This window comes from Elephas maximus, chromosome 2 (genome assembly GCF_024166365.1).
Source record: "Elephas maximus indicus isolate mEleMax1 chromosome 2, mEleMax1 primary haplotype, whole genome shotgun sequence".
NCBI classification, from domain to species: domain Eukaryota; kingdom Metazoa; phylum Chordata; class Mammalia; order Proboscidea; family Elephantidae; genus Elephas; species Elephas maximus.
The window spans coordinates 83,788,229-83,813,750 of record NC_064820.1 but is presented as its reverse complement, the minus strand read 5'-3'; the positions used below and the strand labels follow the sequence as shown (position 1 = coordinate 83,813,750).

At 37.7% G+C, this 25,522-nt stretch overlaps 1 protein-coding gene across 4 annotated transcripts in view; it reads left to right on the top strand.

Annotated features, from left to right (window-relative positions):
- The window catches only part of ARSB (arylsulfatase B), a 211,130-nt gene that overhangs the window by 91,847 nt on the left and 93,761 nt on the right, over nt 1-25,522 (top strand). For 3 of the 4 annotated variants that reach the window (XM_049866374.1, XM_049866382.1, XM_049866392.1), the window contains exon 5: nt 9,456-9,699. The exons of the other annotated variant lie outside the window; for it this stretch is intronic. In XM_049866374.1, the coding sequence (XP_049722331.1) occupies nt 9,456-9,699 (244 nt within the window). The remainder of the gene's footprint in view (nt 1-9,455; nt 9,700-25,522) is intronic. 4 annotated transcript variants of the gene reach the window in all.

The window sequence follows — 25,522 nt, the reverse complement described above, 5'->3', positions numbered from 1 at the left end:
GCTCCCGGTGCTGCTTTCTTGGTGGTATGAGGCCTCTGCTCATTTCTTTTATATCTCAAAGGCATTGGCTTAAGATACCATCAAATCTTGTAGCTCTCATCAGTATAACTGCTGCTAATCCATCTTATTACATCACAGCGATAGGATTTACAACACATAGGGAAATGACATCAGGTAATAAAATGGTAGACAATCATAAAGTCATACAAGGGAATCATGACCTAGCCAAGTTGACAGATATTTGGGGGGACACAATTCAATCCATAACACCATGCCTCCTAAGTGAGAGCAAATTTTATACTTATCTTAGAACTCTTATTTTATACTTGTCTTACAGAGTTAAATTGTTCGCCTACAAATACGTAAGCAATTTATGAATATACAAAGTACGAATCTAGGAAAATTGGAAATCATCAAAAATGAAATGGAACATATAAAGATCAATATCCTAGGGATTACTGAGATGAAATGAACTGGTATTGGCCATTTTGAATCAATCATATGGTCTACTGTGCCAGGAATGAAAAATTGAAGAGGAGTGGCATCGTTCACTATCTAAAACAACATTTCAAGATCTATCCTGAAGTACACACTGTCAAAAACCAAAAAAAACAAACCGGTTGCTGTCGAGTCGATTCTAACTCATAGTGACACACTGTCAGTGATAGGATAATATCCATACGTCTACAAGGAAGACCAGTTAATACAACTATTATTCAAATTTATGCACCGGCCACTAATGCCAAAGATGAAGAAATTGAAAATTTTTACCAACTTCTGCAGTCTGAAATTGATCAAACATGCAATCAAGATGCAGTGATAATTACTGGTGATTGTAATGCAAAATTTGGAAGCAAAGAAGGATTGGTTGTTGGAAAATATGCCCTTGGTGATAGAAATGATGCTGGAGATCACATTGCATTGGGCAAAACTGCTGCAAAAGACTTCTTTAAAGTGTTAGAAAGCAAAGATGTCACTGTGAAAACTAAGGTGCTCCTAACCCAAGCCATGGTGTTTTCAGTTGCCTCATATGCATGTGAAAGCTGGGCAGTGAATAAGGAAGACCAAAGAAGAATTCATGCCTTTGAATTACGGTGTTGGCAAAGAATATTGAATATATCGCAGACTGTCAGAAGAACTGTCTTGGAAGAAGTACAGCCAGAATGCTCCTTAGAAGCAAGGATGGAGAGACTTCATGCCACATACTTTGGACATGTTGTCAGGAGGGACCAGTCTCTAGAGAGGGATATCATGTTTGGTACAGTAGAGGGTCAGCGAAATAGAGGAAGAACTTCAACGAGATAGATTGACACAGTGGCTGCAACAGTGGACTCAAGCGTAACAACAGTTGTGAAGATGGCACAGGACCAGGCATTTTTTTATTCTTTTATACATAGGGTCGCTCTAAGTCAGAACCAACTTGATGGCAACCAACAACAATGTGTAAAAGATTTGGATTCTGGTTTCCAGTTCCATCTGACTTTTAGAGACCAAATGTTTTCCATCTTTCAGTAAACTTTTGATTCTTTTCTTCCTTAATCAATTTTAAAGGAGAGATAAAGTCCCGTTGGTATCTGATGATTACCAGCAATGAAAATGAAGAAATCTTTTACTATAACCGTCTATAATTTTTTTCTTCTTAATTCCCATTCATTCCTGGGTTTGTCCTTTCCGCTGCATCCATCTTCCTTTATCTTCAACTCTTTTGGTGGCTGCATCAGTCATTTGGTGTTCTGCTGCCAATTCCATTCCATTCCTAATGCTGGCTCAACAGGAATGCTCCCCATGCTGGTGCTTTCAATCAAGATGTTAAATCAGATTATTTCTAACTATGAGTTGGGGGTCAAAGCACTTATCTGCCCTGAGTGCTACAAAACATTGTAAAGGCGTTGGTGAAATATAGTGTTGCATAAATACCCCTACAAATATTCTAGTGAATATTTGAGTAAATATTCATTTTTTGAGGTTAGTTGAGTCATAGGCAATGGTCGTGATGCCTTTCTTTGATAACTGATGTGCTGTATTTAAAATCATGGAAATAGATTGAAGTCATTTGGCTCTGCCTCTGTAATAAGAACAACAATAACAACAACAAAACCAAACCCACTGCCATCAAGTCAATTTCAACTCATGGCAACCCCATGTGTTACAGAGTAGAGCTGCTCCATAGGGTTTTCTTGACTATAATCTTCATGGGAGCAGATTTCCAGGCTGTTTTTCCATGGCAATGCTGTTGGGTTTGAACCACGAACCTTTAGTAGTCGAGCCAAACTGTTTGCACCACCCAAGGACCTAAGAAGAACAAAACCCTTCACAATTCATTGTGTGTTTATAGCTCTGAAGAAATTACCTGCAGACTAGAGAGTGCAACGTAGAAAGGCTCTGTTTAAATGCTTTCTTCTTACAAAAGCTTGGTGTTTTAGAGTATGGGTAAAAAGTAAATAATTAAACTTGCTGCTGTCAAGTCAATTCCGACTCATAGTGACCCTACAGGACAGAGTAGAACTGCCCCGTAGGGCTTCCAAGGTTGTAATCTTTACAAAAGCAGACTGCTACACGAGTGCTTAACCACTGTGCCACCAGCGCTCTTTAGATATGGGTATAATATTTAAATCTAGTGTGTGTTTAATAAATAACCAGATAGGAGTCTGTTCTGCTCTGCATACTTTGATGCTGCTGCTGCTAATTATCATTAATACAGGGAGTTAATATTGATGGAGCATTAGTTCTATGCCAGACACTGCATTAAGCTAGGTATTGTTGTTGTCCTTGTTCAGATGAGGACACTTAGGCTTGAAGAGATTAAGTAAATCCTAAAATCACAGTGCTTAACTCCTGTCACTTGAGTACATTTCAGTGAGTGTAGAAACGTGGCAATAGTAATGATAGAGAAAAATGATGACAGTCACAAAACATCTGTACACCTTTTTGCTGATACCTAGTAATCATTCAGATCAAGTTTTCCCGAACTTTTGGCAACAGAGTGTTCTTAAGTGGATAATTAATCTTTAATTAAAAGGCAGTCTTGATGCAGAATACCCCACTATCTGATGTGTCATTGAATAAGGCCCTTGAAACTCCTGCTGCTTCTGCCTGGGCTCCCTGCTGATGGTCACGCGACTGGCTCTGTCCCAGCATTCTGGTTTCAGCTCTTCCGAGAGGCCCTACCAGACCTCTGCTATTACCCCACACAGGCACACACTGGGGCTGTCCTTCCCCACCCCAGTCACTGCCTACCATGAATGGAAAGAGCTCATCTCTTTTTATCACTCACTCTATGAGACAGAGGACCTTGTCTGTTCATTCTCTGCCATTTGCCCAGAGCTAGATGGTCCCTAGCACTCACGTGGTAGGCATCAAAAAAGATTTGTTAAAGGTGAGAACTGAGAACAAACTTTTTCCACTTCAATATAATTGACCAGGTGTCAGATTGAATAGACAACTCTGGTATTTGTGAGCTTTATCTGCTTAAATCATCAAAGACCCAGGAGCTCCCCTCGCTAATATCCTGTGGAATAAACAGCATTTGTACACAGAACAGCCTCTAGACCAAGACTCAGAAAACCTATAAAGTAACCAAATTTAATTTTTAGTGCCTCTATTTTTGGTGGCCTCTTTTCCATTCATTTACTTGTTCCTCCAGAAGCTTTGAAGAAGTCATGTCCTAGGTCTTGGGGATACAAAGAATGAGACATTGTTTTGCCCTTCTAGGCAGAGTCCATGGAGGAGGCAAACCCATGAACAACTAATTAACAATACACAGACATAAGTGCTGTTAGTAAACACACGCACATGTGTTATACAGTATTGTGTATTGCAGTGGAAGTACTGATTTAGTTTTTATTGTGTTTTTATGGCTGTAGAGATAAAGACTGTCTGGGAAAGAAAATGAAGGGTTCACAGAAGATGTGACATTTAACCTGGGATTTAAAATTGAAGTCAGGCGGGAAAAAAGGTGAAGGACATTTTAGACAAGGAAATCAACATGTACAAAAAATTAGCACAAGAGGACACGGCATATCCTAACAAAGGGGAGAAGTTAGTTCTATGTGACTAAAGCACAGGTTTAAGTAGGTTGGTGCTTTATTTGTTGTTGTTAGGTGCCGTCGAGTTGGTTCCGTCTCATAGCGGCCCTGTGCACAACAGAACGAAACACTGCCTGGCCCTGCGCCATCCTTACAATCGGTATGCTTGAGCCCACTGTTGCAGCCACTGTGTCAAACCACCGCATTGAGGGTCTTCCTCTTTTCCGCTGACCCTGTACTTTACCAAGCATGATGCCCTTCTCCAGAGACTGATCCCTCCTGACAACATGTCCAAAATATGTAAGACGCAGTCTCGCCATCCTTGCTTCTAAGGAGCGTTCTGGCTTATTTAAAGCCATGGAAATAGAATGGAGTCATTCTGGCTCTGCCCCAGTAATAAAAACAAACAAGCAAACAACAACAACAACAAAAAACAAACTTGTTGCCATTTGGTTTCTGTATGTTGGATGGAGGAGTTTAGACTTTCTCCTGAAGGCTTTGTAAAGCAATCAGAGGTCTTTAAACAAGGATGTGGCCTGATTGGCTTTGGGGCTTCACAAACACAGCTCTGGCAACCACGTAAAGCTCTACGTAAGTTACTCGAGGAGTTCAGGTGAGAGGCGTGCAGGCCAGACCCAAGGCAGTGGGATTCAGGAGAGGGAATGGACTTGAAAAACATTTTAAAGATAGAAATGGACAGAACTGACTGAATAATCAATAAGAAATGATTTAACGTAGAGCAGGAGGGAAAGATTTGAGAACATTAGGTTGTAAGCTGAGTATCTGGATAGATATTTTTTCAGAGTCCCTGGGTCGTGCAAATGGGTAAGGTACTAGGCTGCTAACCAAAAGGTTGGAGGTTCAAGTCCACCCAAATGTGCCTTGGAAGAAAGGCATGGTGATCTACTTCCCCAAAATCAGCCACTGAAAACACTATGGAGTTCAGTTGTACTCTGACACACATGGCATCACCACGAGTCAGAGTCGGCTCAACAGCAACTGGTTTTACTGGTTTATTGTCTCCAAAATGTTTTGGAGGAAACAAGTGAATTTATCTAATCTTTTACATGGCTACTGAGGCAGGTATTAGCCCTATAAGAGATATATTTGCAATTTAGCAATTAAAAAAATTAACCCAAAATAATTAACCATTAACAAGCAGGCACCATTTATGGACAAAGAGGCTTCTCTGTCTTTGAAATCACGTTGCCTAGACAACCCGTCACACTCGCATTGGTGGCCCTATTCAGAGGAACATCCAAGCCCTGGTGCAGGGCTGTTGGAGTTTTGCTTTTCCTTTCATGATCCCCTGGTCAAAGTGAGGAGTAAGCCAGCGATGGAGCCACCAGGGTGGGGAGCTAGAGATACATGATGACTCAGGGCAGCCTTCCACAGCCAAACCACAACTGTAAATTGTTTGGGGAGTAGTCCTAAAAACTAGTCTTGTTGTCATGGTTTCACCCTAATTTTTATCAGCTGGATAGGGATGAGGCTTGTCATACATTTAGTGCTTTCACTCAGATCGTTGGCAAACCGATGTTTTTCCATGACTTTTTGACAGTTATTTTTGTTCAATAATGAATAATAAAGTGAGATTTACAATCTGTATATGACAACATTTATTTTATTTTGACATTTCTTTTCTAGACAGCAGATTTTTATAATTAGGTTTTCCCTCTGCCAAGATGTTACAGAAAAACTATTTCCCTGAAAAAAATAATGTTTCATGGCTTCCTTTACTGGTTAGAGTCATCTTATTTTGATTTGGAAGTTTTTTCATAAGTCAGTCAGGAAATGAAACAAGAAAATGTTCTGTTGAAACTGAGTTCTTAACAAGAGAAAAAATTAACCCTTGCCACAAAGAAAATTAGGAGGGAAAATGAGAAGAAACATGTTTGGAATAGTGGTGGTACCATTGGCTTTTTGTTTTTGTTTTTTAAATTTATATCAGACTTAAGTAAGCAATACAGGAGACCCTCTTTTCTCCCTTGTTTCACAGAGCTTGTTTCGCATTTGCTGTAAATCTGATCAGCTTTATGCCAAACTCTTTGAAACACCCAGGAGACTGCAACTAGAAATGATGGCCAGCTGCCTACCTTCTCACACATGTACTAAAGGCCTAAACTAAAGGCCTGACTTAGTGGAGTCTGCTCCTTTGCTGGGCAGGTGGCAACCATCAGCTAGATGCCACCTGAGCAGGTAAAAGCCCAGCAAAGCTGAACGGCCACCCTCATGCCGCCAAGTCTGCAGTTGGCTCTGTGGTGGGAGTCTAAGAGGGGAAGCTGCAGGTGTGTCAACTGGCAGTGCTTTTTCCCTGGAATGCTCTTGAAAATATAAATGATGGGGGAAACCACGCTGATAACTGATGATAGAAATGCTTATCGATGTTAATGGCAAAAACATCACACTTGAGCTAATGGCAAAAACAGTCACACGCACACCATCAAAGCCCTTTCTAGTAATATGTGGAAACATCTTCCAGCTCCTACAGTAGCAGCAGTGGCCAAATTCTCATAACAGCTCGGAGCATTTTCCTTCCTGAGTCATAACTGAAAGGCTGCCCCTAGAATCAGATTCCAATTCCAGCCGCCCTTATCCCCAGCATCTCTACTCTGACTTTCACCACTATCCTCATCCAATATTGAAGACTGTTGTTAGTATTGAACACTAACAAATAAATATAAAAATATGAAGGACACGAAATGTAATATCTCAAAGGAGCTTGTTTTTTTAAAAAAGAAGACAACATAAGACCCAGACGTATTCTATGAGCATTGAGCTAGTATCTTTTATAGCAATCTAGACAATGAGTGAAATAATAGTGCTTGTCTCAGCCTTCTTGGTATCATGGGGCGAGTGTAAATTTATTTTTTTCCAGTGTGTTTTTGTATCACATGCACAGTACTTTCCTTTAAGTTTTATTACATAGATTATGGGTGACTGGTACTCTGTGAACAGAGCACATGGAGGAATTTCACTCTTCTGGAAATAGGGCCCTCTTATTGTTTGGAATATACAGGTCTGTTCAGCTTGTGTGTATTCAATAAACTGGCATGGATGAATGTTTGGGCCTTGAGTTTTTGCCAAGAAGAGATGTGAGGTTTGAGGACAGGTTCTTATAAGCCTGTGATATGAATGATGAGATTGATTGTCAGCTAGCCCATGTGTTGAGGAATTATCTTCATCTGATCTAGCTCAAAAATTCTTCTCTGTTCCCCTTCACGAAGCACAGAAAGGAATTGAGGACCTGGTGTGTTAAGGGCTTGATCAGATGCCTCCTTGGCAGTAGGGCCTTGAATTTCTTATTGACCAGTGATAAAGGCTCTAAAGGGAATGATCATCACCTTAAAATAACTCTTCTTCTGCTGGGTCACTGGAAGAGTGTGCACTTTGCTGAGATTGACCAGTGCTCTTGCTGAGAAGTTTACAGTGTGTTCACAGGGAAGCTTTCTGTGACCTAGAGGTATAAAACCAAGTCTACAAATGGACTTCAGGAGCATGGGACTCCAGGGACAGAAGGAGGCTGGATCTGGGGGTCGCACAGACTTTGTTTGAATCCTAGCTTTGCCACTTACTAGCTGTTTGGCCTTTCCAAACCTTGTTTTCTGTTGTTGTTTTGCTTTTTTTTTTTGGCCGTAAAATGTTATAATCCTAGAGCATGTGGGTTGTCGTAAAAATCAAAAATAACAATGACAACAGTAGCTGCAATTTATTGAGCGCTTAAGTTGTACCAGGCACCCTACCAAGCAGTGTTCATAAACGGTGTCATTTAATCCTCACCATAATGTATGAGGAAGGAATGATTATTTCCACATTAAAGATGAGGAAACAGGCAAGCATGTTGTCTCTGGTCACACAGCCAGTGAGTGGCTAGAGTTAGGCCTATTCCAGGTCTGTCAGACTCCAGATTCTGGAGAGATAATGTGAATACAGAGTGGTGCCCAGCACATAAAAAACAAAAACAGTTGCAATCGAATCCACTTGAACTCCTGGTAACCCCAGTTACGTCAGGGTAGAGCTGTGCTCCATAGGGTTTCAATGGCTGATTTTTCAGAAGGCGATCACTAAGTCTTTCTTTTGAGGTACCTCTGGCTGTGGTGGCAACTGAGTGTGTTAACCGTTTGTACCACTCAGAGACTCTGGCACATAGTAGGTGCTTAACATAGTAGGTGTAGTTCTCTTTGCTTCCATGTTTATCCTGTGGCTTTGATAGATCTCTGATTTCTGTATTAGATTTTTATCTACAACGTTCTATAAAGCAGGTCTGCCATACTGCCCTCATGTGGTTCATTTGGATAGCAGACTTTTTTTTTAAATTGAAGTGTAATACACATGCAGATAAGAGTTATTTAAAATGTGTCTCTAAAGTCACCTAAATGTATGGATGCTTTTTGAGCTAGTATGATGCTACAACCTTAGTATAAAAACAACCACTTCCTATTCTACAGGCTAACTCTGAGCCCTCTCCTGGCTGGTGAGATACGTAATTGCAGTCACTCTTTGAACTTCTGCTTTGTCTTCACCAAGGTCCCCATTCCCTCTGTTGTCTTGGAGGAGAAACCTTCTCTTTCCTGGCATTGCACACGATGCAGCTTTATTTTGCCATGCTATTAAAAGGGAATAATTTTTCTTGCAATTATTTTTCCAGCTGACTGCTCCGTTCATAAGAGACATTTAACCCACTAGAGAAATCAACTTTCACAATTAAGAAAGAGGCTAGATCACCAGGGAGTAGAATGCTAATTCAGTTACAAAAAAAAAGATCCACTGTCTCCACTTCTCAGGAGCTTTAAGTCACTAAAAGAAATGAATTCAAAGGTATCTTTTCATGTACCGGGGGGCCTCAACTTACATAGACTCATCCTCCTAGGCTATACAAAGACATACACACATGCATTTGAAACTTAGTTGATTTCTTGGCAAGGGACCTATCCCAAGCAATTACAATCAAGGAACCTTCTTATTTTTCAGTGGCCTTATCCATGGAGGAGAGTCCCTGGGTGGCACAAACAGTTAATGCACTTGGCTGCTAACCAAAACGTTGGAGGTTTGAGTCTACCCAGAGATACCTTGGAAGAAAGACTTGGCAATCTTCTTCCAAAAAATGAGCCATTGAAAACCCAGTGGAGTACAGTTCTACTCTGATACATATGGAGCTTCCGTGAGTTAGCGTAGACTTGATAACAACTGGTTTTTATCCATGGAGGAGGGAGGGTATGTACCACTCTGGATTCAGGTTTTCCTGTGTTTAATGGTAGGAGGGTAGTGTGGAGTGGAAGAAGGGTATTTGGTATGGGAGAGGGTAAGGAAGAGTTTTTCATTTTTACTTTTTTAGATACTGTTTGATAACAAAGTACATAGAAGTCTCCTGTTCCTAAATGTATTTAATGGTTGACATTGTCTTCATGCCAAGAACTAATTGTGTTTCAGATAATGGAGGACAGACATTGGCTGGGGGCAATAACTGGCCCCTCCGAGGAAGAAAATGGACCCTGTGGGAAGGTGGCGTTCGAGGGGTGGGCTTTGTGGCAAGCCCCTTGCTGAAACAGAAGGGTGTGAAGAACCGGGAGCTGATCCACATTTCTGATTGGCTGCCGACTCTGGTGAAGCTGGCTGGGGGACACACAAATGGCACCAAGCCCCTGGATGGCTTCGATGTTTGGAAAACTGTCAGGTACCTGAACCTTCCTGTCTTTCCTCCTAGGACTGAAACCCCAAGAACAAGTTGACTTAATTGAGTCAGGATGATAGCTTTTGTGTTGAAATGATAGTCCTGCTCTCAAATAAATGTGATTTTTTTTTTAATAAAAGGAAATGCTTTTAGAAATATTGCAATATATATTTTTAAACTCTAAATTTGAGATGTGGGCCCATATTTTACATGAAGAACAAGATTTTCCTCAGCCTTTCATCCTCTGTGGAAGGTCTGTTAAAGTGTGAGTGCCCTTTAAAGAGGAGACACTGTCCTGAGAAGTAGGATGTGGTACTGAAAGCTTCCTGCAGTGGGTTAGGGGCCCCGCCCTAGAAGAATGAAGACCAGGCAGGGGGGAAATAGCTGGTCCCTGTGGACTTTTAAGTTTATAATCTGTGATCCACCTAATCACAGTATTCAACAGCCTGGATATACTACAATTTAATCATCTCCAATTGCTGGATATATAGGTTATTGCTAATATTTTTATATGTAAATTCTTCTGTGATCAATAATCTTCAACATTAAAAAATAATAGGGTTTGGCAGAAGATTATTTTACAAAGCAAGTTTTACAGCTATTATAGTTTAAAGCTCCCTGTTAGTTTAGGAGTGAATGGAAGAAGCATTCATCTGGGCTTCTTGGCCTCTCAGCAACCACCCAGTCTATTGGTTCCACTCAGGTGAGTTTCACCCAGAGGAGGTGAGAAGAGGGAAAATACTCATTGCCTGCAAACCAAAGGGAACATCTGATTCAATTAGCTTTATAACCCATCTTCTTTAAATTATTTTGTAATTCAAAGTTCCAGGTTCTCCTTGGAGAATTTATCAAATTTAAAAGATCAGTTTTTCAAGCAGCAAAATTTAAACCACTTGGATAGCTCTTCACCTTTTTCAACTTATTTCAATCCTTTTTGTAAATTATATTATTTGGAACAGAAAAATTCTTACTAGCCCCAAATTGTTTGTTTTTACTTTTGCCTGATAAGTTGATTTGTCATTTTGGAGACAATGATCAATTTATAAATGATCATTTATTATTTGCCATTTAAAGAACACTCAATAGCATCCAAGTCACAGGAAAATTAGCACTACCGGACAGCTAAGCCCAAAAACAAACAACAGAGCATTTTATCCCATCAGTTATTTTGAAAGTTGGTACCCATTATTTGTATATTCATATGAGATCACCCTTTGTTTCTTTCAAATATTTCTGCTATCCATGATCTAAACTTTGTATATCCGTATGTGTTCAGCAATTGCTCTATTTTTACTTTATTTTGTTTTCCTGAATATTAGTGACATATGCTCATTATTGGAAACCTTGGTGGTGTAGTGGTTAAGTGCTACAGCTGCTAACCAAAAGGTTGTCAGTCAAATCCACCAGGTGCTCCTTGGAAACTCTGTAGGGCAGTTCTACTTTGTCACACAGGGTTGCTATGAGTCAGAATCAACTCTGGCAACGAGTTTGTGGTCATTATTGGAGCACTGGTGGTGTCGTGGATAAGAGCGCAGCTGCTAATCAAAAGGTTGGCAGTTTAAATCCACCAGCTGCTCCTTGGAGACCCCGTGGGGCAGTTCTACTCTGTCCTATGGGGTCTCTATGAGCCTGAATCGACTTGACGGCAATGGGTTTGGTTTTTTTGGTTGTGCTCATTATAGTTTAAATTAGCAATTTGCAGATTACAAAAATAATCACCCAAACCCCATGTACTGTAATCATTTTGCCATATTTCCTTATAATTTTTCTTTTCAGCATTTTTTACTACTTCTTTTTCCTTCATTTAACATTATATCATTAGTTTTTGATCATGTTACGCAAAAAACTCACTGCAAAGGCCATTATAAAGGCTGCATATTCTGTTGTATGTAAGTGCCTTGATACATTTAATCATTGCCTTAACTTATTTTTTATTTTCTTAAAATCAGTAACACTGTAAATAAACATTTCGTATATAACATCTCTATATTTTGGATTTTTCCCTTAGATGTACATGATTTGAAATTATTGATCTAAAAGGGAATGACTATTTTAAAAGCATTTGGTACAAATTATATGATTTCATTCCAGAAAGACCATGCCAATGTATGCTAGTCCATTGGTGTACGACAATTCTCATCTCTTTCACAGCTTTGAATGGGTATAGTTTTTAAAAATCTTTGCAAATAAAACCAAACCCATTGCCGTTAAGTTGATTCAGACTCATAGAGACCCTATAGGACAGAGTAGAACTGCCCCATAGGGTTTCCAAGGAGTGGCTGGTGGAGTCAAACTGCCAGCGTTAGCAAACTGCCAAAGGTTAGCAGCTGAGCTCTTAACCACTACACCGACAGGGATCCAAATACTATAGGCAAAACAATCTCATTTTAACTTGAATATTTTTGATTATTGAAGAGACTAACCTTGTAAATGTTTATATTCCATTCGTATTTTCTCCTTTGAGAGTACTCACTTCATGCCTTTTTACATTCATTTACTGAAGAATATGTGTTTTTCTTACAGGTTTGTTTGTTCTATGTTAAGTCTTTTGATTATTTCTTACAAATATTTTTCCTATCTAATTTGTCTTTTAATTTTGTTGATAATGTTTTTTGACATAGATGTCTTTCACATTTTGTTAAGCCAATTTTCTCTTGCTTTTTTTGTTCAGAAAACCCTTTCTCAGCCTAAAATATGCTAAATATTTGTCGATATTTTATTCTAAATGTTGTGGTTTGATTTTCTTCCATATAATTCTTGAATTGTTTTTGAGATGTTGTATATGTTATATGACGTGAGTATCTAAATAAGGGTTTTTCCCCTGAGAGTTTTTGATCTAGACCTTTTTGAGACTCTGCTGAAAGCTGTGCACTTGCAGAAAATAGAAGTACCTAAACATATGCACACAAATTTTGATAGTTTTTTTCATGGTATTAGAAAATTATTTTCTTTACACATAGAAAAATATGAGAAACATTCTTTACAAACCTAGCCCTCTTTTGCTAAGTTATAATGCAAAAGTTAATACCAACTTCGTGAAAAAAAGGAAATAAAATTTTCCAAGCAGAGCAAAACATGAACTTCAGTTTAGCTTATCACCAACTTTCAATGTGAAGGCTACTGAGGTTTGCCTTAAAGAACTAGGAGAAAATTTTGAGTGCTTTTGACATAGCAACATTTGTGCCGTGTTTGAATCCCATCAGTTTTTATTTCTGCTTTGTTTCGTTTTGGTGACAAAACCCTGACTTGTAAAAGCACTCAGTGGCAAATGGAATCAAAGCTCCCCAGCACGTTATGCCAGATTAGAGTAGGCTTGAGTTGAGAAACAGTTGAATTCATTTTGAACACTTTTCTTTGTCCCCATTCAATCTTTGGCAAAATTCATGTCATTGATGTTTCATAAATCCTTGTTTCAATCTTAAAATTATCTTGATCAGAAGTAACCTTTAAGAGTTCAGCCCATGCTTGCTTCTGCCTGCAGAAAAACTGGAGAAAATGTGGTCCCCTTTAACTCTAAATCACAGGAGGTTTTTCTTCAGTGTTAGAACATTCTCGTATGACCAATCTCCTCTTATAATACAGGAGCTCTGCGTTCTTCAGCTGTGTACATGATACTGTCTGCAGAGCTTTAACCAAAATATATGGCCAAAAATATTGTCCAAGTATGCTAAGCCATGAGAAAGTGGGCTTTCCTTTTCATTGATTTTTTTTAAGTGAAATTTCTGCCCAAAGTTTGACCAAGCATTTCAAGACTTGTCTTCTGAAAATCCAGCAAATTTCTGTTTAGTAAGTGAAGAACTGCTCTCATTCTGCTCCCATTTCTTGATAAAAGTTTCTGAGAAAATGACTCAGTCCCTGGCCCTGATGAAGCTGATGACTCTCACAGCACTGGGCAAGCCTCCTTCCAGTATCCGTGGCAGAACATTTGGTACCCACGCCTGTTGATAGAGAATCAGCTGGCCACATTGACGTTTGGAGCTTCTTTTCCAAAGGGGTAAAAACAAAGGGGGCAGCCAAATGTCACTTGACCTGTGTCCTGAGCTCTGGAACTTTTTTTCCAATCAGATATTTACTTGGAAAATAAACTTGTTCACCATTTTCAAGATGATGGTAGTTTCTGGAAATTTCAAAAGAGGCTCATGAAATAGGAATGCCAAAAATGGATGAAAAACAAAATTGGCTGCGCTGAGAGCACCAAAGCTTTCATCTAGCTGCATAGTTGCCAATTCCTCTTAGATTTGCTTCAAAATGTTAGAATATTTGAAGAAATATCAGCAATTCTGGAGTGGGTGACATTGTTTCCAGCAGAAGCTACTTCAACTGCTTCAGTTTTCTTCTGTTCCAAGCCACACACCATGTTTGTCATTTCCAGGGGATACAGCTTCTCCAGGATCTTTGCAGTTCTGTACATTTTTTCTGCTTTTCAGTATGATTGACAGTCTGTAGGTTGTTTCAAAACATTTCAACACGGTGAGTCGCATGCTTTCATTGACAAGAATCTTTCAATGTAACAGCATTATGGCTTTTGTATCTTTTAAGTTTGGTTGACAAAAGGAAAACCAAAGGATTCCTAGTTCATGTTTCTTTCCTTTGACTTATTTTATATTTAATTGGCTTCATATAGTAAAAGCAGACCCCATAATGATAATGGTTTTTTTTTTTTTTTTTTTGGTCTCATCCTTGGAAAATTCTTCTAAATGTCATTACATGGCAATGGTAACTGAATATTATCTGACCACGTAAAATGTCTTAAAAACTTAATATGACATTATAAAGATTATTTTCCCTTATAGATTCAGTTTTAGGAAGGAAGTTGAAGGAAAAATAAATCACTTTTCACACCCCACTTTCATAGTTATTCTGAAGCCTAAATAAACATAATGGTCCGTGAGGCAAAGGTTAAAAACCTCTGGTCTAAAATGATTCTTTTCCAGATATTAAGAAGACAACTCAGACTGGTTATTGAATCATATTTCCTTTTTCATTAAAACCTTGAGTTATGTGTTAAGTTCTTAGTAATACTTTGATGTGTATTGGTACCCTCTATCTTAGTCCACTGATTTATCTGTTCTTATTCAACACCTCACTGTTATTGTCTTTTTAGTGTATGTTTCAATAGCTGGTAGAAATAGTTATCAGCTTCTTCATCATATTTCCTTTACAAAATTTTCTTGACAATTCCTACTCTTTTTTTTTAAATGAACTTCAGAATTATTTTGTTAAAAGAAATATTTCTTATAAATTGTATTAAATAAGTTTAAACCTATAAATTACTTTCAGAAGAATGGACACGTTCATTCCTCTCACTCAGAACATAGTGCTTTATTTCTCTTCATTTATTCAAGATTATATTTTAGTCTCAGTGAGATTTTATAGACTTTTGCAAGACCAATGACTTATTCATTGCAAATACCTTTTTTCAACAACATAAACGGCAACTATACACATGGACCTTGCCAGGTAGAATTCCCAGGAGTCAAATTGACTACAGCTGTGGAAAGAAACAATGGAAAATCTCAATATCATCAGTCAGAACAAGGCTAGGGGCTGACTGCAGAACCGACCATCAAATGCTGTTATGCAAATTCAAGTTGAAGCAGAAAAAAATTTTAAAATGCCCATGAGAGCCAAAGTATGACATTGATCCCACCTGAATTTAGAGATCATCTCAAGAATAGATTTGACACATTGAACACGAATGACTGAAGACCAGTTGAGTTATGGAATGACATCAAGGACATCATACATGAAGAAAGCAAGAGGTCATTGAAAAGACAACAAAGAAAGAAAAGACCAAGATGAATATCTGAAGAGACTCTGAAGCTTACTTTTAAATGCAGAATAGCTGAAGTGAAAGGAAAGAATGATAAAGAGAGCTGAACAGAATAGTTCAAAGGGTGGCTTGAGAAGACAAAGTATTATAATGGAATGTGCAAAGAGCTGGAGTTGAAAGATCGAAAGGAAAGAAAATGCTAAGCATTTCTCAAGCTGAAAGAACTGGAGAAAAAATTCAAGCCTTAAGTTGCAATATTGAAGGATTCTACAGGAAAAAAAATTAACTGCAGGAAGCATCAAAAGAAGATGGAAGGAATACACAGTCACTGTACCAAAAAGAATTGCTTGATGTTCAACTATTTCAGGAGGTAGCACATGATCAAGAACCAATGGTACTGAAGGAAGAAATCCAAACTGCACTGAAGGCATTGGCAAAAAACAAGGCTTCAGGAATTGACAGAATACCAATAGAGATGTTTCAACAAACAGATCCAGCACTGGAAGTGCTCAGTCATCTATGCCAAGAAATTTGGAAGAGAGTTACCTGGCCAACCGACTGGAAGAGATTTATGTATGTGCCCATTCCAAAGAAAGGTGATCCAACAGAATGTGGAAATTTTCTAACAATATCATTAATATCACACACAAGTAAAATTTTGCAGAAGATCATTCAAAAGTGATTGCAGTAGTACGTCAACAGGGAACTGCCAGAAATTAAAGCTGAATTCAGAAGAGGACGTGGAATCAGGGATGTCATTGCTGATGTCAGATGGATCTGACTGAAAGTAGATAATACCAGAAAGCTATTTACCTGTGTTTTATTCACTATGCAAAGGCATTTGACTGTGTGGATCACAACAGATTATGGATAACATTTCAAAGAATGGGAATTCCAGAACACTTAATTGTGCTCATGAGGAGTCTGTACGTAGACTAAGAGGCAGTCATTTGAACAGAACAAGGGAATACTGAGTGGTTTTAAATCAGGAAAGGTATGCATCAGGGTTGAATCCTTTCACCATACTTCTTCAATCTGTATGCTGAGCAAATAATTTGAGAAGCTGCACTACATGAAGAACGTAACATCCTGATTGGTGGAAGACTCACTAACAACCTGTGTTATACAGATGCTACAACCTTGCTTGCTGAAAGTAAGAGGACTTGAAGCACTTACTGATGAAGATCAAAGACTACAGCTTCAGTATGGATTACACCTCAACACAAAGAAAATAAAATTTTCGACGACTGGACCAATAAGCAACATCATAATAAACAGAGAAAAGATTGAAGTTGTCAGTGATTTCATTTTACTTGGATCCACAGTCAACACCCATGGAAGCAACAGTCAGGAAATCAAATGATACATTACAATGCGTAAATCTGCTGCAAAAGACCTCTTTAAAGTGTTTTAAAAAAAAAAAACAAGATGTCACTTTAAGGACTGACATGCTCCTGACCCAAGCCATGATGCTTTCAATCACCTCAAATGCATGCAAAAGCTGGACAGTGAATAAGGAAGACTGAAGAAGAATTGATGCCTTTGAATTATGGTGTTGTCAGAGAATATTGAATATACTGTAGACTGCCAGAAGAATGAACAAATCTGTCTTGGAAGAAGTACAGCCAGAATGCTCCTTAGAATCAAGGATGGAGAGACTTCGTCTCACATACTTTGGACATATTATCAGGAGGGACCAGGCCGTGGAGGAGGATATCATGCTTGGTAAAGTAGACAGTCAGTGAAACAGAGAAGACCCTAGATGAGATGAACTGACACAATGGCTGCAATAATGGGCTCAAACATAACAATGACTGTGAGAGTGGTGCAGGACTGGGCAATGTTTTGTTCTGTTGTACATAGTGTCACTATGAGATTGGACGGCACCTAACAATAACAGCAACAAAGATTTTGTATTCTTTATAGATGAGAAATAACATGTTAGTGTTAGTCTTTACTCTTATATAGCTTTTCTATTCTTGAGTTCTGGATTTTAATTAATCTTTTGATTAGTCGATTAATATTTTTAAGTAATTTTTTCAGTAGAAGCACATAAATGGTAAGTTTTCTGAATCTTTGCATATGGAATAATATTTTTTATTTAACTTTCAAATAATTTTTTTATTGTGCTTTAAATGAAGGTTTATAGGACAAATTAATTTCCCATTAAACAATTAATACACGTATTGTTTTGTGACATTGGTTGCCAGCCACACGATGTGTCAACACTTAAGCACAAATAAGAATTTGATAAAGACATTTTGTCAAACTTTTTCTCCTCAAGATTCTGAAGAAATTGATTTATTGTTCTCTGGTAGTTACTGTCACAGCAAAGTATATCGGGCAAATGCAAACAAAAAAAGAAAGCAGGAGTTGCAATCTTGATATATGATTCTATCTTCAAAGGTAAAATTTATGCCAAAATTATTGGTTAGCACATGATGGGAATGGTGCAAATGGTGATTTCGTCTTTGACCTATGTATTTCGAAGTGTGTTGTTTAATATCTAGATAGTTTAGGTTTTCCTAGATATATTACTGATTTCTAGTTTAATTTTATTGTGGTCAGAAGACACGTTTTTTATTATTATTGAATAATCCTTTTAAATTAAAGATTTATGGCTAAGAATAGAGTCTTTCTTGATGTCTATTCCATGTATACTGGAAAAGAACATGCGTTCTGCCCTTTTTAGGCGTAGTGTTAGGATATTCCTTGTGATACAACCTGGGAATGTTTTTATTTTAGTAGATGAGTTAAGCCCATTTGTATATATTTCTACGATTGTTATTTTTCTTCTTAGCTCTTTCAAATTGTTTGATATTTACATTTTCTTTTTTACCTTTTATTTATTTTTTAGTTCTTTTAATCTTTAGGAAGATTCATATTTTTATTCTAGTGTTCACCTTTATAAAATCTATGTAATTCCCTTGTGTTGTTGTTGTTAGGTGCCATTGAGTTGGTTCTGACTCATAGTCACCCTGTGTACAACAGAAGGAAACAGTGCCCTGTCCTGCACCGTCCTTACAGTTATTATGCTTGAGCCATTGTTGCAGCCACTGTGTCAGTCAATGTCATTGAGGGTCTTCCTCTTTCTCACACACCCTCTACTTTACCAAACACAGTGTCCTTCTCCAGGGACTGGTCCCTCCTGATATCATGTCCAAAATATATGAAATGAAGCCCTGCCATCCTTGCATCTAAGGAGCATTCTGATTGTACTTCTTCCAAGACAGATCTGTTCGTTCTTCTGGCAGTCCATGGTATATTCAATATTCTTTGCCAATGCCATAATTTAAAGGCACCAAATTCTTATTTGACCTTCCTTATTTATTCATTGTCCAGCTGTCACATGCATATGAGGTGATTGAAAACACCATGGCTTGGTTCAGGTGTACCTTAGTTCTTAAAGTGACGTCTTTGCTTTATGACATTTTAAAGAAGTCTTTTGCAGCAGATTTGTCCAATGCAATGTGTTGTTTGATTTCTTGACTGCTACTTCCGTGAATTTTGATTGTGGATCCAAGTAAAATGAAATCCTTGACAACTTCAGCCTTTTCTCTGTTTATCATGATGTTGCTTATTGGTCCAAAGGCTGTGGACTTTAATCTTCATCAGTAAGTTCTTCAGGTCCTCTTCACTTTCAGCAAGAAAGGTTGTGTCATATGCATATCACTGCATGTTGTTAATGAGTCTTCCTCCAATCCTGATGCTGCATTCTTCATATGGTATTGAATAAGTATGGTGAAAGGATACAACCCTGACACATCTTTCTTGACTTTAAACCACACACTATCCCCTGTTCTGTTGAAATGACTGCCTTTTGGTCTGAGTACAGTTTCCTCATGAGCACAATTAAGTGTTCTGGAATTCCCATTCTTTTATATGTTATCTATAACTTGTTGTGATCCACACAGTCAAATGCATTTGCATAGTGAATAAAACATGGGTAAATAGCTTTCTGGTATTCTCTACTTTCAGCCAGGATCCATGTGAACATCAGCAATGATATCCCTTGTTGCACGTCCTCTTCTGAATTCAGCTTTAATTTCTGGCAGTTCCCTGTTGATATACTGCTGCAATCACTTTTGAATGATCTTCTGCAAAATTTTACTTGTGTGTGATATTAATGATATTGTTAGAAAATTTCCACATTCTGTTGGATCACCTTTCCTTGGAATGGATGCAAATATGGATCTCTTCCAGTTAGCCAGGTAGCTGCCTTCCACATTTCTTGGCATAGATGAGTGAGCACCTCAGTGCCACATCCGTTTGCCGAAACATCTCAATTGGTATCCCATCAATTCCTGGGGCCACGTTTTTCCCCATTGCCTTCAGTGCAGCTTGGACGCTTCCATACCATTTTTCCCCATTGCCTTCAGTGCAGCTTGGATGCTTCCATCAGTACCATCAGTTTTTGATCATATGCTACCTCCTGAAATGGTTGAACATTGACCAATTCTTTTTGGTATAGTGACTCTATATATTCCTTCCATCTTCTTTTGATACTTCCTGCGTTGTTTAATATTTTCCCTGTAGATTCCTTCAGAATTGCAACTCGAGACTTGAAATTTTTCTTCAGTTCCTTCAGCTTGAGAAACGCCGAGCATATTCTTCCCTTTTGGTTTTCTATCTCCAGGTCTTTGCACATGTCATCATAATACTTTGTCTTCTCGACCCGCCCTTTGAAATCATCTGTTCAGCTATTTAGCTTCATCATTTTTTCTTTTTGCTTTAGCTACTCGACATTCTAGAGCAAGCTTCAGAGTCTCTTCTGACATCCATTTAGGTCTTTCTTTCTCTCCTGTCTTTTTAACAACCTATTGGTTTCTTCATGTGTGAAGACAACTCGTCTGGTCTTCAGTCATTAGTGTTCAACGCGTCAAATCTATTGTTGAAATGGTTTCTAAATCCGTTGGGATCAAGGCCATACTGTGGCTCTTGTGAACCTGTCCTAATTTTCTTCAACTTTAACTTGAACTTGCATGAGAGCAATTGATGGTGTGTCCCACAGTTGGCCCCTGGCCATATTCTGAGTGATGATATTGAATAATCCCTTATGAATAATTCCTTTAGTCCCTTTTATTTACTTAGGTTTCTACTATTTCATATGTCAGCTTTAAGTGACATTTTGACTCCCACTTATTACCTATATGGGTGTCAACTAGTGTATTCAACTTAATCTTCTCTCCCTTCTCTTCACATTTTTTTTGTTTTTAGCTGTGTTATTTCTACTTAGAGCATATAACATTTACTACTGTTCTTCTACTTTTAGCCACACTTTTCTTTTAGGTTTATACCTACAGTAATATACTCAAAGCTAACCACCTGTTTCCCAAGTTTTCCCAATGACCTGTTAATTGGAGAAATTCTTTATTTAATAGATTTCTCAGGATTTTTTAGATTTTTACACGTTTATGAAAACTTTGACTATAACCGTGATAATTGAAAGACAGCTTAGCTTAGCTGATATAAAATCCTTGTTTCATTCTTTATTTCCTTGAGTTTTGAAAATATTTTCTACTTTTTTCTTGTTTTATGTTACTGTTAACAAATATAATGCCAACCTGATTTTATTTTCTTTGCAAATTACTTGGCCCTTTTGCATGGAGGCCCAGAACATCTTTTTTATTATCATCATCATTATTATTAAAGTTTTTAGAATTTTAGTAGACTTGTCTCAAAGGTGACAATGCTGGGTCAGTTTTCACAGATGCACAAGTGGGTTCTTTCAGTGTATAAATTCAGGCCTTCTTTTATTTCAGAAAAGTTTTAATTGAATTATAGTTTTAAGTATTAGTTATATTCCATTGTTTTTCTCTTCTGCAGAGAATCCAATTATGTGTTTTATTGAATCTTCACATATATTTTACATATGTCCCTTTCTTTACACTCTTAGCTCTATTTTTAAATTTTAAATTCATTTTTTTCTCTTTTATTTCTATTCTCTATATGCTTTCATTTACTTTCAGTCATATATAATGTACCCTTGTTTCTGAGATTTTGTTTTTTTGTTTAGTTTCTTTCCTGAGTTGATGAGCTCTTGTTTCACAGCTTTCTGCTTGTGCATTTCTATTCTGAGTTTTTAAATTTCTGATTCATAGTGTTTTTTATACTGTCAATTGTTGATGTAATTATATTTAATTCGGGTTGAAATATTGTGTAACAGTTTTCCTCTGCTTTGTGGCTTTTTTTTTTTTTTTCCATAGTAGGGGAATGTTTTCATTTGCCAGAAGTTTTGAATTCTCATTTTCTATTTTTTAACATCTCTCTGGTAATTTTGTTTAGATGTTGTGTTCCTTTGGTTGTTATTGTTCATGTTTATGTATATTGGCTTTTCCTTGACCTGCAATAGCAGGGGATCTGTGGGGGTTGAATTTGTGTAATTTAATTTATTTCTCAGTTCAAGAGCACCTTCTTCCATTGCTGCAGTGAAATGGAATTTCTTTAAGAAGTGCTACCTCTTCTTTCTGGTGTGCCATCTTACAGTTCTGTGATACTGTGTTGTTTCGGTAGGACCCTGATCTTCACCTACCTCCTTCTTGCCCTTTTCCATTAACCTTCCAAGAGACAGCTGTTCTTCAATCACTCTTCTCTCGGAATTGGTGCCTGCCTAGGACTGCCATGCTCATCCTCCACACTTTCCAAGCCCCTTTCAATTGCCTGTCTTCAGTGCTCTGATTCGGCAAGTATCAGTCCTGTATAACAGCATTTTGTCACTCAGGGTGAGGTTCTCCCTTTCTGGGGGTGGACCTTAGCAGATATGATCTGAGTCCCTTCCCCTCTCATACTCCCTCACCCTCTTCTGCATAATCTCATCCTGACTCTGGGCGGTGTGAACACCACCACTGACAGATCTGGCCTCAGATGCTTATCTCCTCACTTGCCTCCAGGGTTGAAATATGCTGTGCCTCCTACTTATGTGGTAGGCTTAGGCTTTGGATGATTCTACTTTCTTTCCTTATCAATCTACGTATTTTTTAAAGAGAATGTATGAAGAGGTTTAAATTTAGATGGCCAACATTATTCTAGGGAACCCTGGTAATTCACACATTCTTAGGCTCTTGCTCCACTTTAAGAAAAATAGCCCTAGGCATTGTAGTTGAAGGATTTTAGGTATGGTTTATCAAATAAAAACGTTAGAGCTCTAGCCAGTGGCACTGCACCTAGTGACTGGCAAGTGACTATATAAATGTTTTTAAGTTAAAACAAAATATCTGAGGTATAATGTCTTATCTTTGATTCTCTACCAAGTTTTTTGATAAAAGAGCTTCTACCAGCACAGTTAAACACTCAACTACTAACTGAAAAGTTGATGGTTCAAACCCACCCAGAGGCACTTTGAAAGAATGGCCTGGAGATCTGCTTCTAAAATGTATAGCCTTGAAAACTCTCTGGAGCACAGTTCTACTCTGACATGCATGGAGTCGCCACAAGTCAGAATCAACCTGAGGGCAACTATTTTTTTGTTTTGTTTTTATCCTATACCCATGTCGTGTAGTGTTCTAAGGGTTATTTCCAAATTCTTTGTCAGGTAGCTTCACATTCTAAAAAAAAAAAAAAAAATTTTTTTCACATTCTAGGAGGCTACATATTATACCTTGTTTCTTCTATTTCCTCCCATGTTAGTTTATACTGTTTTGCTGCCTGGGTGGACTTAGAGAGGGAGGGGCCTGCGGTTGGGAGAGGAAAGGCACGACTGGCTAGACAGTTAATCAGAGATCATCGCCATTTTGTGCTTAGTGTATCCCGAGTCCTGTAGACAGAGTGAATCCATCTTTTTTCTACTTTTCTTTGGGATAAGGTTTTGATTCTTGTTATAGAATCCAGGAATATGTTGTTAATCTCTTCAGCATTGAAGTTAGCGAAAATTCCCTTGGGACTTTGGCATCTGGCCTTCTCTCTAGTTTCCAGCACTGTTGCCAGTTTTCATCTTTTTGTAATTCTTCATGGGTATTATAACGGAAATTGGAAGAAAGTCATATTAGGCCCTGTTGGTTTGCCTCAGTACTAACTCAGAAGTCTTACCAATTATTTTTCAGTAATGAATAGCAAAAAATTATATTAAGGGTGTGAGTCAGTGATTTTTTTAAATAATATTGATAATTTCTTGAGTAGCCTATTTTAAAAACTTAATAAAATTGACTCCTTAAAAATGTACATAAAAAAACTCTTTCCATTTATAACTCTATATCAAATGAATTCAACTTACATATTTCCTCATCAAACTTAGTCAAAATTGTATAATTTCCATACCTAAACTTTTTATTCATGGTTATGTCTGCGTGCTAGAATGGCTTTTCAAGGAGTATGGGATTTATGTAAACTCAATATCACCCACACCCACATAACAAAGAAATTAAGTCCTGCAAGGAATTCTATTAGTATGGTGGTTACAAAATGTACACTCTTTGGTTAGATCTGGTTCAAACCCTGTCTTCTCCATTTATTATTTGTGTGATCTTGGGCAAGTTACTTAACGTCTCTAAGCATCAATTTCATATTGTGTAATATGTGACATTAGTAGTACCTGCCCCATAGCCATTTATGGAAGAATGTGTATAAACCAGTTAACTATAGTGCCTGGAACATAGTGAGAACTCAGTCTCTGGGAGTAAGATGATAACAATGATGAAGCTTACACATGAAGATGCTTTTAATCAGTGACTGTGTTTTGTTTGTTTTTAAGGTTCTTCTGAGAAAATATTGCCATTGCTATGTCCAAAAATTTGATACTACATCCTTGGGTGTGTCTTTTTTATGACAGATCGTCAACAGCTAGTGGTAAAAGAAGTATGGAATGTCATAGCATTTCATTTATTTATGGGAAATGTTTTACTGCCCCACCCTTCAACTAGTTGGAAAATGAAAGTCAAAAATTGGAAACTATTTATAAATGGACAATGCTGTGATCTCAGTGTCTGAAACTGTAGACTTTTAGAAAATATTTATAGCATATTAGAAACTAGTCAGTGATTAGTGTCTCTTTGCCTCTTTTTTTTTTTAAACCAATCCAGAAAATACAAAATTTGAGGTAAATTAAAACTGAATACTGAAATTTCACCAGAGACAATTAACTATATAAGCCTTAAAGAGAAGAGGATGGAGAACAATGATAACTCTTTTGATATAGATACGTTTCCAGTTAATGGAGATAGTTGTTAATAGAACCTAAGAAATAAGCTAAATGAATGGAAACTTAACACGTGCAAGGAGACACTGAGGCCATGTCTACATTTTACTAAGGAGGCACTTTAGCATATGGTTAGAAGTAGGGATTCAGAGTCAGTCTGCCTGAGTTTCAAACCTGATTCCAACTCCTGCTCAATCCCATGCTCTCATTAGTTACTTAACTACTCTGTGCCGCAATCACTGAGTGTTCGCTAAATGAGATGATACTGGTAAACATTTAAAATGGCATGGGACACATATGAAATGCTCAATAAATGCTAGCTGCTGTTATTCAAACTAGCCTGGCCAAAGCGAGCAAACAAACAATAACCAAAATTAACTCCAGTTTGGTGTGTTATGGACATAGATGAAACATTCATATTTCACTTGTTTAGAGGTAGATTTCTGTCATTAGGTAGACAATGGTGAACAAAAATCACTTAGTTCTTTTACTTTACATAATCCTTTACGTACTTACCGCCATAAATATGAATGTATAATGGGTGTGTGATGCAGTGTGCATAGGATCCTTGAGGGGGCCCATCAGTACCTACCTTACAGAAGCTAATTAGAGAGCTCTGCTTTGTTCATATCAGCCAGCAGTCATACATTTCCATAATAAAAACACTCATTGCCTTGATTCACTTAAAACTAGAGCATTTCATGAACTTGTATGAAAATGAAGTCATTTCCCATGACTTATTCAAAGATTTAAATTTCACAAATGGAATTCACAGTTCAGTGAAGAAGGTAGTGTTGCTTATACAGCTCAAATATACCATATGTCTACACAAAAAAATTAAGGAAAATTCCTAGATAACAAAGAGCAACATATCTTTTGTGTATACAATTCCATAATGAGTAGACTGCATAAATAAGCCATAT